At 41.6% G+C, this 12,069-nt stretch overlaps 1 protein-coding gene across 2 annotated transcripts in view; it reads left to right on the forward strand.

The window, feature by feature from the left end:
- Positions 1–12,069, forward strand: part of LOC120918390 (NACHT, LRR and PYD domains-containing protein 3-like) — a 90,409-nt gene that overhangs the window by 57,453 nt on the left and 20,887 nt on the right. For both annotated transcript variants that reach the window (XR_005744370.1, XM_040329938.1), the window contains exon 5: positions 8,598–8,681. Coding sequence is in view for 1 of the 2 variants with exons in the window: in XM_040329938.1 (XP_040185872.1) it covers positions 8,598–8,681 (84 nt within the window). In the remaining variant the exon portion in view is untranslated. The remainder of the gene's footprint in view (positions 1–8,597; positions 8,682–12,069) is intronic.

Below are 12,069 nucleotides of genomic sequence, written 5' to 3' on the forward strand. Positions count from 1 at the left end.
CAGATGGTGTCAAGTGTGTGTGTGGCGGCAACCAGGTGAGGAGTACAAAGACAAGTGTGTCTTGCCTACAGTCACGCATGGTGGTGGTAGTGTCATGGTCTGGGGCTGCATGAGTGCTGCCGACACAGTTCATTGAGGAAACCACGAATGCCAACATGTACTGTGACATACTGAAGCAGAGCATGATACCCTCCCTTTGGAGTCTGGGTCGCAGGGCAGTATTCCAATATGATAAAGACCCCAAACACACCTCCAAGATGACCACTGCCTTGCTAAAGAAGCTGAGGGTAAAGGTGTTGGACTGGCCAAGCACATCTCCAGACCTAAACCCTATTGAGCCTCTGTGGGGCATCCTAAAACACAGGGTAGAGGAGCGCAAGGTCTCTAATATCCACCAGCTCTGTGATGTCGTCATGGAGGAATGGAAGAGGACTCCAGTGGCAACCTGTGAATCTCTGGTGAACTCCATGCCCAAGAGGGTTAAGGCAGTGCTGGAAAATAATGGTGGCCACACAAAATATTGACACTTTGGGCCCAAGTAGGACATTTTCACTTAGGGGTGTACTCACATTTGTAGTCAGCGTTTAGACGTTAATGGCTGTGTGTTGAATTATTTTGAGGAGACAGCAAATTTACACTGTTAGGCCCTGTACACACGATCGAACATGTCTGCTGAAACTGGTCCGCAGACCAGTTTCTGCGGACAGATCCGACCGTGTGTACAGCCTAGCAGACAGGTTTCCAGCAGACAAAAGTTTTAAAGGATGCTTTAAAACTTATCTGCTGGAAACCCGTTCGTCCGACATGTCCGCTGGTTAGTACGCTTAACCAGCGGACCGAAATCTCCCGCATGCGCCGAATGGATTTGACGCATGCGTGGAAGAATTTTACTTCCTGGTTTGTGGACATGGCGGCGTCAACGTCACCGCCAAGTCACCGCACTGTCTGTCCGTGGGGATTTTGGTTTGATGGTGTGTACAACCATCAGACCAAAATCTCCTAGCAGACATGTCCGATGAAAACGGTCCGTGGACCATTTTCATCGGACATGTTCGAGTGTGTGTACAGGGCTTTATACAGCTGTACACTCGCTACTTTACGTGTAATTTCTTCAGTGTTGTCACATGAAAAGATATAATAAAAAAAAATCTAAAATGTGAGGGGTGTACTCACTTTTGTGAGATACTGGATATTCTATACAGTGTTGCCAACAGTACATAATTTATCATCAGTGTATGTTGGAGACACTTGGAGTAAATAGGGATAAATCACATAGTGTTTGTTGGCAGGGAGAGATTTCTGCCATCCTATGCATGCTGCTGAAAACTGCTATATTTACAGGCAATACACACAGATATGAACAAGATCCTTTGCTGGTGTGAAAATAAATTATACTGAGATATTAAATCTCTCAATGGAGTGTGTTCATACTGTATTTAAAGTAATAAAGACAGTGATTGACAGTCTCTGTATTTAAAGACACCTCACATATAAAAGAAAAAATATGCTAACGGTAAAATATTATTACAATCTATATAGTGTACAGGACACCAGGAATTGGTCCTAAAAGGCATACCTGTTTCCCCTCTATTTTAGTTGTGGTCCCTTTAGACATAAAAAGCATTTTTGGAGCACCCAGGTGTTCTCACCAATCCAGGGTGATCTTCAGCTCTCTCTGGATTGGTAAATCCTGATTTGGGACCTGGAATTTAAAGGCTCAGGCCTCGTACACACGACCGAAAAACTCGACGGGCGAAACACATCGTTTTGCTCATCGAGTTCCTTGTTAGGCTGTCGAGGATCTCGGCGAGCCAAATTTCTCCATTGCCGTCGAGGAAAAAAAAGACATGCTTTTTTTTGGCTCGACGAGATCCTCGACAGTTTCCTCTTCGAAAAGTGTACACACGACCGGTTTCCTCGTCAAAAAAAAAAAACAGCACGTTTCTTGCTGTTTTTTGCCGAGAAACTCGGTCGTGTATCGAGGCTTCAGGGAGACTTTGGGTGGGAGAGAGCCTCCAAACCCTGATTACCGGGACTTTGTTCCTGAAAGGGTTAACCCATCTGCAGGGGCCTCCAGAAAAGGAACATGAAACAGCCAGCAGGTGTCTGTGAAGTGAAGTAAAGCAGAATTCAGCTGAGTGAGCAGTGTGGCCTGGCTTGCGAGTGAGACATGGTTGCTGGCAGGGCTTTTTTTTTCAGAGAATAGGTGCAGGAACTCCCTCCTTCTGAGTCACCTCTTGTGTCCACCCCTACCCACCTCCAAGCACCATTCCTTGATTCCACCCCCTCCCCACCTCCAAGCACCAATTATTTTCTCCACCCCCTACCCACTTCCGAGCACCATTCCTTGGTTCCACCCCCTACCCACCTCCAAGCACCATTCATTGGTTTCATCCCCTACCCACCTCTGAGCACAATTTCTTGTGCCACCCCCTACCCACCTCCGAGCACCATTTCTTGGTTCCACCCCCTACCCACCTCAGAGCACAATTACATACATTCAGAGCTGGAGGTGCCGAAACTGCGTTCCCCCACGTTCCTGCTGAAAAAAAGCCTTGGTTGCTGGACTGTGGAGACCTCCTCTTTGGAACCCCTGAGGTAGGTGGGAACTTTCAGAAAACCCTTTTAAGGGACAAGTGTTACTGGCGGTGAGCTGAGCCTTTAGTTTGTACCAGAAATCGATGGTCTGTTTTTGTTTTTTCCCACCTGAAGATTTCCTCGATTTTAACTTTCATTTAGGAGTGTCTTACACAGCTTGATAAAACTGCTTACCTACTGTGCATTGAGTGCACAATATTTCTGGCTATTTTTAATACTGGATATACAGTTTTATTTGATGGGTTAAATAAGATAAATCTCCACATTGATCTGGATTAAACCTCTGTTGTATGCGTTAATGATGATTTTCTGTTCTCTTTCATTGGGTTCCTTGGATGAGATATCCAACTCCTTTGAAACAGCAGCGTCCACCATTTTCATTATGCTATCAATAAACTCCACATTGTCATAAGAGCCCAGGGGAATAGTTGAGGGCAAATCGAAGAGCTAGTCTGATGCCGCGTACACACGACCGTTTTTTATGTCATGCAAAAAAAAAGTTTTTCTCGACGTAATTTGTTGTGATTCCTCTCAAGCCTGTCTTGCATACACACAGTCGTGAAAAAAATGCTCTAGCAAAGCGCAGTGACTTACAACACATACGACGGCACTATAAAGGGGAAGTTTCATTCGAATGGCGCCACCCTTTGGGATGCTTTTGCTAATTTCCCCGTCTCATAACTTGCTTCTGAGCATGCGTGTTTTTTTCCCCCTCGTTCAAGCTTACACACGACCGTGAAAAAGAACGACGCGAAAAACGACGAGAAAAAATAGAGCAGGTTCTAAATTTTTAACGTGCATTTTTCTCATCGATAAAAATGCTCTGGAGCATACACACTACCGTTTTTCACGACCAATTTAAAAAATGTAAGTGTGTATGCGGCATGAGAACCATGTGCAGATAACACCAACAGAACTCCTTGTCACCAACCACACCTTTATCAGGTTGTGTACTGGTTGTAGCCTGCAGGGAACCCATTACAAAATAAACATAGTAATAATGTAAAAGTGGGTGCTTTGGAGGTTAAAATCGCTGATCGCTGCCATTACTAATAAAATAACAATAACAATAAAAATGACACAAAACTATCCCCTATTTACGCTTATTGGGATTTTTTTTTTACCAAAAATATGTAGAAGAATACATATTGGCCTAAACTGAGATATATTTTTGGGGGGATATTTATTATAGCAAAAAGTTAAAAATATTGTTTTTTTTTTTTCAAAACTCTCGCTATTTTTTTGTTTATAGCGCAAAAAATAAAAACTGCAGAGGTGATCAAATACCACCAAAAGAAAGCTTTATTTGTGAGAAAAAGAGGACGTCAAATTTGTTTGGGAGCCACGTCGCATGACCGCGCAATTGTCAGTTAAAACTAAGTAGTGCCGAATCGCAAAAGATGGCCGGGTCATTGGGCAGCCACATGCTCTGGGGAATAATGGCTGACAAGTTTGCATAAAATATGCATTCATTTCATGGGTAGATATCGGTCATTACAACTGCTCAAAGCAGATTTTTTTTACAGGAACATCCCTATAATTTGCCAATACATGCAGTATATAAAAAAAAAATTGTGTGCATTGTGTGTTCAAGTAAATACTGAGCAGTACATTGTAATGTTTTTTTTTTTCTTATACCCCATGGTCTATAAATAAATAATTATTTCTTTAGAGGTTCTTACCTTGAACTTATGTCTCCTTGCAGTACCCTAATTTTTCTTGCAATATTTATTTGAATGGCTTATCATTGAATGAATTAATTATATAGCACTACACATGTGAACTGAATCTCCTCTAGGCGCTTTTTGCAGCTGGCTGGTGCGGTCATTTACCCCGTAGGATCTCGACTTGAGGCACACAGTCGTACACACATATATACATATATACTGTACTGGGCCAATTTGGACAGAATCCAATTAACCTACCAGCATGTCTTTGGAGGGTGGGAGGAAACTGGAGTACCCAGAGGAAACCTGCGCAGACACAGGGAGAACATGCAAACTCCAGGCAGATGGTGTTGTGGTTGGTATTAGAACCAGTGACCACTACAACACTGTGCTGCCCTTAACAGGAACACCTGCTGATATTTTGCAGAGAACCAACTAGTTACCAATATGGTCTTCTCTCTTTTTAGTTGAATATATAGAACATGTCTTTTATTTTATTTTAAAGCCACCCTGTAATTTTACTATATTTACTAGCAAGGCTGTTGACGTTTTTGCCAAGAACAAGATGACACGATCAAGGCTAAGTGTACATATAGTGCCTCTTGCTTTTCCTGCCCTTAGCCTCAGAGCTTATTGCATGATTTATGTTAGCAAAGTTAAAAGGTTGCTTTAGGTATAACAAGCTAAATGTATACATAGCATACCGTACATATCAACATTCTGTGACTAAGTGGATCCTGAACATGATAAACTGCATGGAAATCAACCACTCTACCTAAACAGGCAAATGAAGTACAGAAATTACAAAAAGAATGTATACATTTTAATCCAGGGATTGTTTTTTTTATCAGCAGTTGTAAAAAATGAAATAAAAGATCCAAACAAAATGTTTAACCGCTTGGCGATCAGGCGCTGTCATTATACTGTGGCAGGTTGGCACATCTGCAAAAATCGTCGTAGCTGTACGCCGGCCGATTTAAGAACAATAGGAGAAGCGCATTTGCCTGCGCCGCTTTGCCAGAGTTGATGCTTGTGGCCCGGCAGCTGTGATGTCTGCTGGCCACCTGCGATCGCTCCACGGAGAGCCAGAACAGGGATCCCTGTTCTGACAGGGAAGTACAGAGAGATCTTCTGTTCCTATTGATCAGGAACAGCAATCTCTCTACTTCCTGTCAGTACACTCCCCCCACAGTTAGAAACACCTTCTAGGGAACACTTAACCCCTTGATCGCCCCCTAGCTTTAACCCCTTCCATGCCAGTGCCATTTATACAGTGATCAGTAGCTATTTTTAGCTCTGATCGCTGTATAAATGTCACTGGTCCCAAAAAAGTGTCAAAAGTTTCTGATCTGTCTGCCGCAATGTCGCAGTCCCACTAAAAATCGCTGATCACCAACCAATATATGCTTATTGTGATTTTATTTTACCAAAAATATGTAGAATAATGCATATTGGCCTAAACTGATGAAGAAATGTTATTTTAATTTTTTTGTGGGATATTTATTATAGCAAAAAGTAAAAAAAAAAATATATATATATAAAATACAGTATACAGTATATACAGTATATATATATATATATATATATATATATATATATATATATATATTTTTTTTTTTTTTTCAAAATTGTTGGCCTTTTTTTGTTTATAGCGCAAAAAATAGAAACCGCAGAGGTAATCAAGCTCTATTTGTGGGACATGTTTGTGTACAATGTCGCATAACTGTGCAATTGTCAGTTAAAGCGACGCAGTAGGGGAAGGGATCACTGCTCCAGGTGGATGAGTGGAAATGGCACTCTCCTCAAGGTGGAAGCAACAGGTGCAGGATAAGCATATAGCAATTAGAAAAGGGAAGGTCTGGACAGCCGCACTCCAATAAAAATGCTTTTATTGTGCAAAATAACAAAAGTACAAACCACAGCAGGGTACAGGATAAAAAACTGACACGTTTCACACTCTCAACAGTGCTTAGTCATAGCTATTTGTGAGGTCAGGCACTGATGTTGAAGGAGAGGCCTGGCTCTCAGTCTCCACTCCTAATTCATCCCAAAAGTGCTCTATCAGGTTGAGGTCAGGACTCAACTCAACTCAATAATGAACCCTACGCACTAAGACTTGGTTGCCATTAAAGTTCATGTGCATGTAAAGGCAGGCATTTCAATGTGTAATACCTGGTTACTTCCAAGTACCGGTGCTAATGACATTTAGAGGGTGATCTCTGACTCTGACTCTGATTCTAATTACAATGTACAAGTAGGGTCTCTGTTTCAGCTTAGCTGTACTGTGGGCTCATTCTGTTGTGCTGGGGTGTTCTTCCAAACCCACTGCAGTGGATGGCAGCAATGGAGTTGAGACTTGGGTGTCCTTAATAGTGTTGCTCACGAATATTCGCATTTCGAATATTCGTTACGAATATGGCATATTCGAATATTCGCGAATAACTCGAATTTCGCGGCCAAAATTCGCTATTCCGAATATTCGTATTTTTTCAAATTTATTTTTAAAACAGATCACATCCTATCGACGTCTAAAAGCATTGCTGGTATGATTAGAGACCCTGGGCCGAGTAGCTAAGCTGAGGCGATCCTTTTATGTTGCTGAATATTCGCAATCGCGAATATTCAATTTCCGAATATTCGCGAATACTTTCTCCGCCCTTCTTTTGCATCAGAGCCAATCAGAGTTGTCAAAATCTCGCAATCAATTTCGCATTCGCATTAGCGAAATTTCGATAAAATATCACCAATATTCGATTTCCGAATATTCGCGAATACTTTCTCCGCCCTTCTTTTGCATCAGAGCCAATCAGAGTTGTCAAAATCTCGCAATCAATTTCGCATTCGCATTAGCGAAATTTCGATAAAATATCACCAATATTCGATTTCCGAATATTCGCGAATACTTTCTCCGCCCTTCTTTTGCATCAGAGCCAATCAGAGTTCTCCTACCACAGTTGTCAAAATTTCGCAATCAATTTCGCATTTGCATTAGCGAAATTTCGCAAAATTATTTTTTTTTATAAAATATCACGAATATTCGATTTTAGCGAATATTTCACGAATATTCGTCTATATATTCATGATATATCGCGAAATCGAATATGGCGTATTCCGCTCAACACTAGTCCTTAACCAGCAGCCAATCAGGAGGGAGTGTCCTCGCTGGGAGAGGGTACTTATGGAACAGACGCCATTGAGTCTGGGTTCTTCTTGCAGTGCGGCATCCACCTTTAGGGTGTCTGCATCACGCAGTACCGGCGTTATGGCCTACCTGGCCGGGGCGTGCGTGCCTCACAGTGTTCCTGGTTCCAGGACCATGTTGGTCCGGGAACATTTGAGCAGTGACGGGGATCCAGTGATCGACTGGGTTACCACCTTTGAGGATCCCAAGCGGTATAGCTGTTCGGTGGGGAGTCTGTCTGAGGAGCGCCAATGAGAGGCTGGCGATCCAAAAGGATTTCGACAATCCACCGGGGATCAAGGTAGCCAGACACTGAAGGATTGATCACCTGTCAGTCGGTACCTGGGTGACGTTAAGAAGGAGATCCAGGCGTAATTCACTTAGGGAGGATTATCTCCGTAACTGCAATCAGAGAGGGCCTGTGGCAGAGGTGTCTCCCTGACGTCCATTTCAGGAGGGTCTGTGGCAGAGACTTTTTCCTCAAGTCCAAGTTCATTTCAGGAGGGTCTGTGGCAGAGACTTTATCCTAAAAAGGTTTGAGTGATACTCCCGCTGCCAGGTCAGTGAGAGAGGCCTGTCCGGGTACGCTAAGCCCACTCAGGCAGGAGTGGTACGGAAAGTGTTACATACGGGAGCAGGAGTGTTCCAAATGCTACGCCTGAATCTGCTGTTCTCCTTCTTCTTTCAAACTCTATCCTTTCACCACCAGTTCATTTTTTTTTTTACCCGGCTGGGTTATAAAGAGCACAGAAAAGACACTTGTTGTGGACATTTCTTTACTACTGCTATACGCACCATTCATCCCTAGGAATTCAGAAGAGCCACAAGGTAAATGTGCCACCCAAAACAAACCAGCAGCTCCTCCGGGGTTAGTGCTACAAATTCATTTGACAATATAGTTTAAGTACCGTTTTAAGCGATCTTTTACATTGATGCAGCAATGCGTAGACCTGCATTCTGTAAAGACGTCAAGTTTGTTTTATGGCTGTGAGAGTCGCTTGACTGGAAACCTTTATTTTTTATACTTCATTTATTTTGTAGCACAGTGTTAGAATTTAAGTGAAAAAAACAGAAAAACTATTACATGTCAACCTTAATATTAGTGTATTACAAATGATGGCACTAACCATGTAATTTATTTTATTTTATAGTCTTGGGTGGACACAGTTAGAAGATGAAGAATTTTTAGAACTTTTCAAATGTCTCCCACACAATCGCTCCTTGACAGGATTATGGTAAGAAAGAGAACACACTCTAATTGAGATTACTTTAAACATTTCCACTTTCAGCAGCCTATTTAAGTCACTAGATGTTGTCTGCAGCATGTTTTAAATCAGATGCTGGCCACCACTGAAGATGTACTATGAATAAAACATCCCCAATGTCTAAACATAATGTGGCCCTGCCTGTAGAATGTGCTTGTGCATGTCAAACAGGACTTTTTAGAATATTCCCCCTTTCCTTTAACACCTTATGTGGATTTTATGCAGATCGTTGTTGCAATACAATAGAGATGTTGCTGCGGAACATATACATACATTATTGATGAAAGGACGTGCAACATCGTTCTTTACAAAAATCCATTCTCTGGAGTGCGTCTTGCATAATAAAATGTATTAGGCAGTTTGCTTTGTACTGAGAGATAGCTGTGAGATGCTCAATGATTTCACCTATTGTTTTGTCAAGTTTTTACCTTACACAGCTTGTGTTTTGTATATCCGTGAACTAAAGGAAGTGTGTTTATTTACAGATGTGCCTTTGTTCCTTTTATCAAATTAGCTTGTAGCATTTGACCATAGACAGAATGCGAAATCAAAGTCCCTTAACGACACTGAAAGCCAGTGGGTGAATATGTCAATTCAAACATAAGTAAATATTGGTTACAGATGAACATTATTACACTAATGCCTTGTACACAGGATCGGAATTTCCGATGACATGTTTTCATCGGATATTTTGTGTGTGTGCCTCATCGGATTTTTTTCCATCAGAAATTCCGACGGACTTAGAAAGAGAACATGTTCTCTTTTTTTCCGATGAAAAAAAATTCTATTGCAAATTCCGATTGTCTGTATCGAACTCCGACGGAGAAAAAAACACACATGCTCAGAATCAAGTCGACGCATGCTCGGAAGCACTGAACTTAATTTTTCTCGGCTCGTCATAGTGTTGTACGTCACCGCATTTTGGACGGTAAGAATTTGGTGTGACAGTGTGTATGCAAGACAGCTTGAACGGAATTCCGATCGTGTTTACGGGGCATTAGGGTATTTTTATTAAAAAAATGGGGCTGTGCAACTGTCTTAAAGTGGTTGTAAACCCACTTTTTTCGCTTTTGCCTACAGGTAAGCCTATAATAAGGCTTACCTGTAGGTATAAAGAATATCTCCTAAACCTGTACGGTTTAGGAGATATTCCCCTCGCAATGCGCCGCTGATTGCAGCGGTGCATGCGCAGGGGGGATCCTCGGCTGAAGGGCCGGCCCCGCCGACCCATGCCGGAAAGGAAATCTCCCGCGCGCATGCGCGGGAGTGACGTCATCGCCGCTCCAGCCAATCACAGCGATACCCGGAAGACACGCTGAGGCTCGGCTTGGCGTGGACCAGGTGCATATTAGCTCATGGCTTTTTCCTTGCAGGTGTAAAAAAAAAAAAAAAAAATTATATGCAGGTTTACAACCGCTTTAAAATTATCACACCCATTGTGAATAATTCCTGTAATGTGTATAAATAAGTTTATTTTCTATAATCTGCAGTTCCATCTAGTGGCCATAATGTGGAATTTTTCTGACATTATATAAATATTCCCACACTGTGGTGTTACTAACTGCATGTGTTTAGTATAGCTGCTAACACACCTTGCTATATACCCTTTCCAGGGGATATACAATAAAAAAATATATATATATATATACAGGTGAAACACTACAATGCACTTCCCTCCTTTTCCTTCATACACTGCAATAACCCACAACTACATGTGCAAAAAATTTAAACCATATGAATAAATCAATCCACAAAACCTATGAGAAAATTGTATTAAAAAATTAACCATACTATAGTATACCTACTTCCTTCCCAATATCTTGAAGTGCATTTGCTATAAAACCTGTACCAAAATTGAGATGGGAATGAGGGACACCTATCAGCAAAAGTATGCATGCATAGGACACACCCCTTGTCACGCCCCCTTAAAGAAGAATTGTACAAAAAGTAAAAGATTGGGTAAACCCACAAGTGCTTTTTTTTTACCGCTACTATTTCTTTATATTGGCTTTTGGAATTTACAAATGGAGCAATTTAGAAAACAGATGAAAGGTTTAGCACTGTAAAACACTTTTTGATAGATAAAAAGTGCATTTTATATACATCTATATAGATCAGACCAAAATGAGGGACAAATGAGGAGGAATGAGGGACAGGAGGACATTGTGCCAAATCAGGGACAGTCCCTCGAAATCAGGGACAGTTGGAAGCTATGTGCTATGTGCAGATGACTAGCATCTCTCTGCAAAAACCTTTATGAAAAATATATATTAACTTATAAAAGTCAGTTAACCAGCACTTATGATAAAGTCCATATTAAAGTGCTCTTAAATTAAGGTGCCATTTCACACACTTTACTCCCTTCCTAAATCAGTGGGTTTATTTGCGCTTTAAAAAACTCCTTCTCCCACTTCAATCAGTATCCCATTTCACCCCTATGTTTTTTCTCCAGGTCTTTATCTGTTCTCCCTCCTCTTCTCCTCAGCATCAGGTCATATAGAACAAACCAGAGAGGCAGCCCCCAACAGGGTAATTATGAGTTAAAAAAGCTAATTTCATAAATAAACCGTGCTGCTCTAAACCTTCATAGACAAACTATAAAGTATGTTTATAAAAGAGGGTATAAGTGCAGCGCAATAAAATATTCCAAAATAGTAAACAAATTCCAAATGATGTAAAAGGTGGAATAAAGTCCAGAGAAATGGTGGACAACAGGTTCCAGAAAGCCTTCACCAGTGACGTTAGATCTATATTGAGTGATAATTCCTCCACCTCTGGTATGGTTGGCTACTCTCACCTTAAGGCATGGACCCCTGTGTTACCAGGCAGTCACGCAAGCAGATACCAATATCACAGGTTTAACACGAATCCTATGCTTGTTTCAGTCTCCTCGGATCTCAGCAGAAGTGTCAGACCATATTAAATAGAAAAAAAGATCTAAGTGCTCACTGTTTGCCCAATACGTTTTATTTGTGTCATAACACAAACTACTCACATGAATATTGCTTTAGTAGCAGCATGTAATGCAAACATAACAGTTTACTTCCGAAGGATGGCAGCGGGGGACGTCAAACACAGCCCCTCCCCGTACGCATTACGTTTCCATGAACTTCCTCAGTGGGGCGGAGCTACGGCGTCACCCATCTACCCATATATAAAGAGCCGTAGTTACGACAACCGCCGAAGCCAGACGCAATGGAGCTATGCTGAAACGTCACTCGACAGCCCAGGGAAAGCACCGCTGTCATAGCAACGGCAGATGCCAAAGAAGACAGAATAAATTCACAGCTTAGCGGCAAATTAGATAAACTCAATTAATGTGTAATAGATGAACGATCACTCTTATCTACACTTAATA

The sequence above is a fragment of the Rana temporaria genome, chromosome 1 (assembly GCF_905171775.1).
Source record: "Rana temporaria chromosome 1, aRanTem1.1, whole genome shotgun sequence".
NCBI classification, from domain to species: Eukaryota; Metazoa; Chordata; class Amphibia; order Anura; family Ranidae; genus Rana; species Rana temporaria.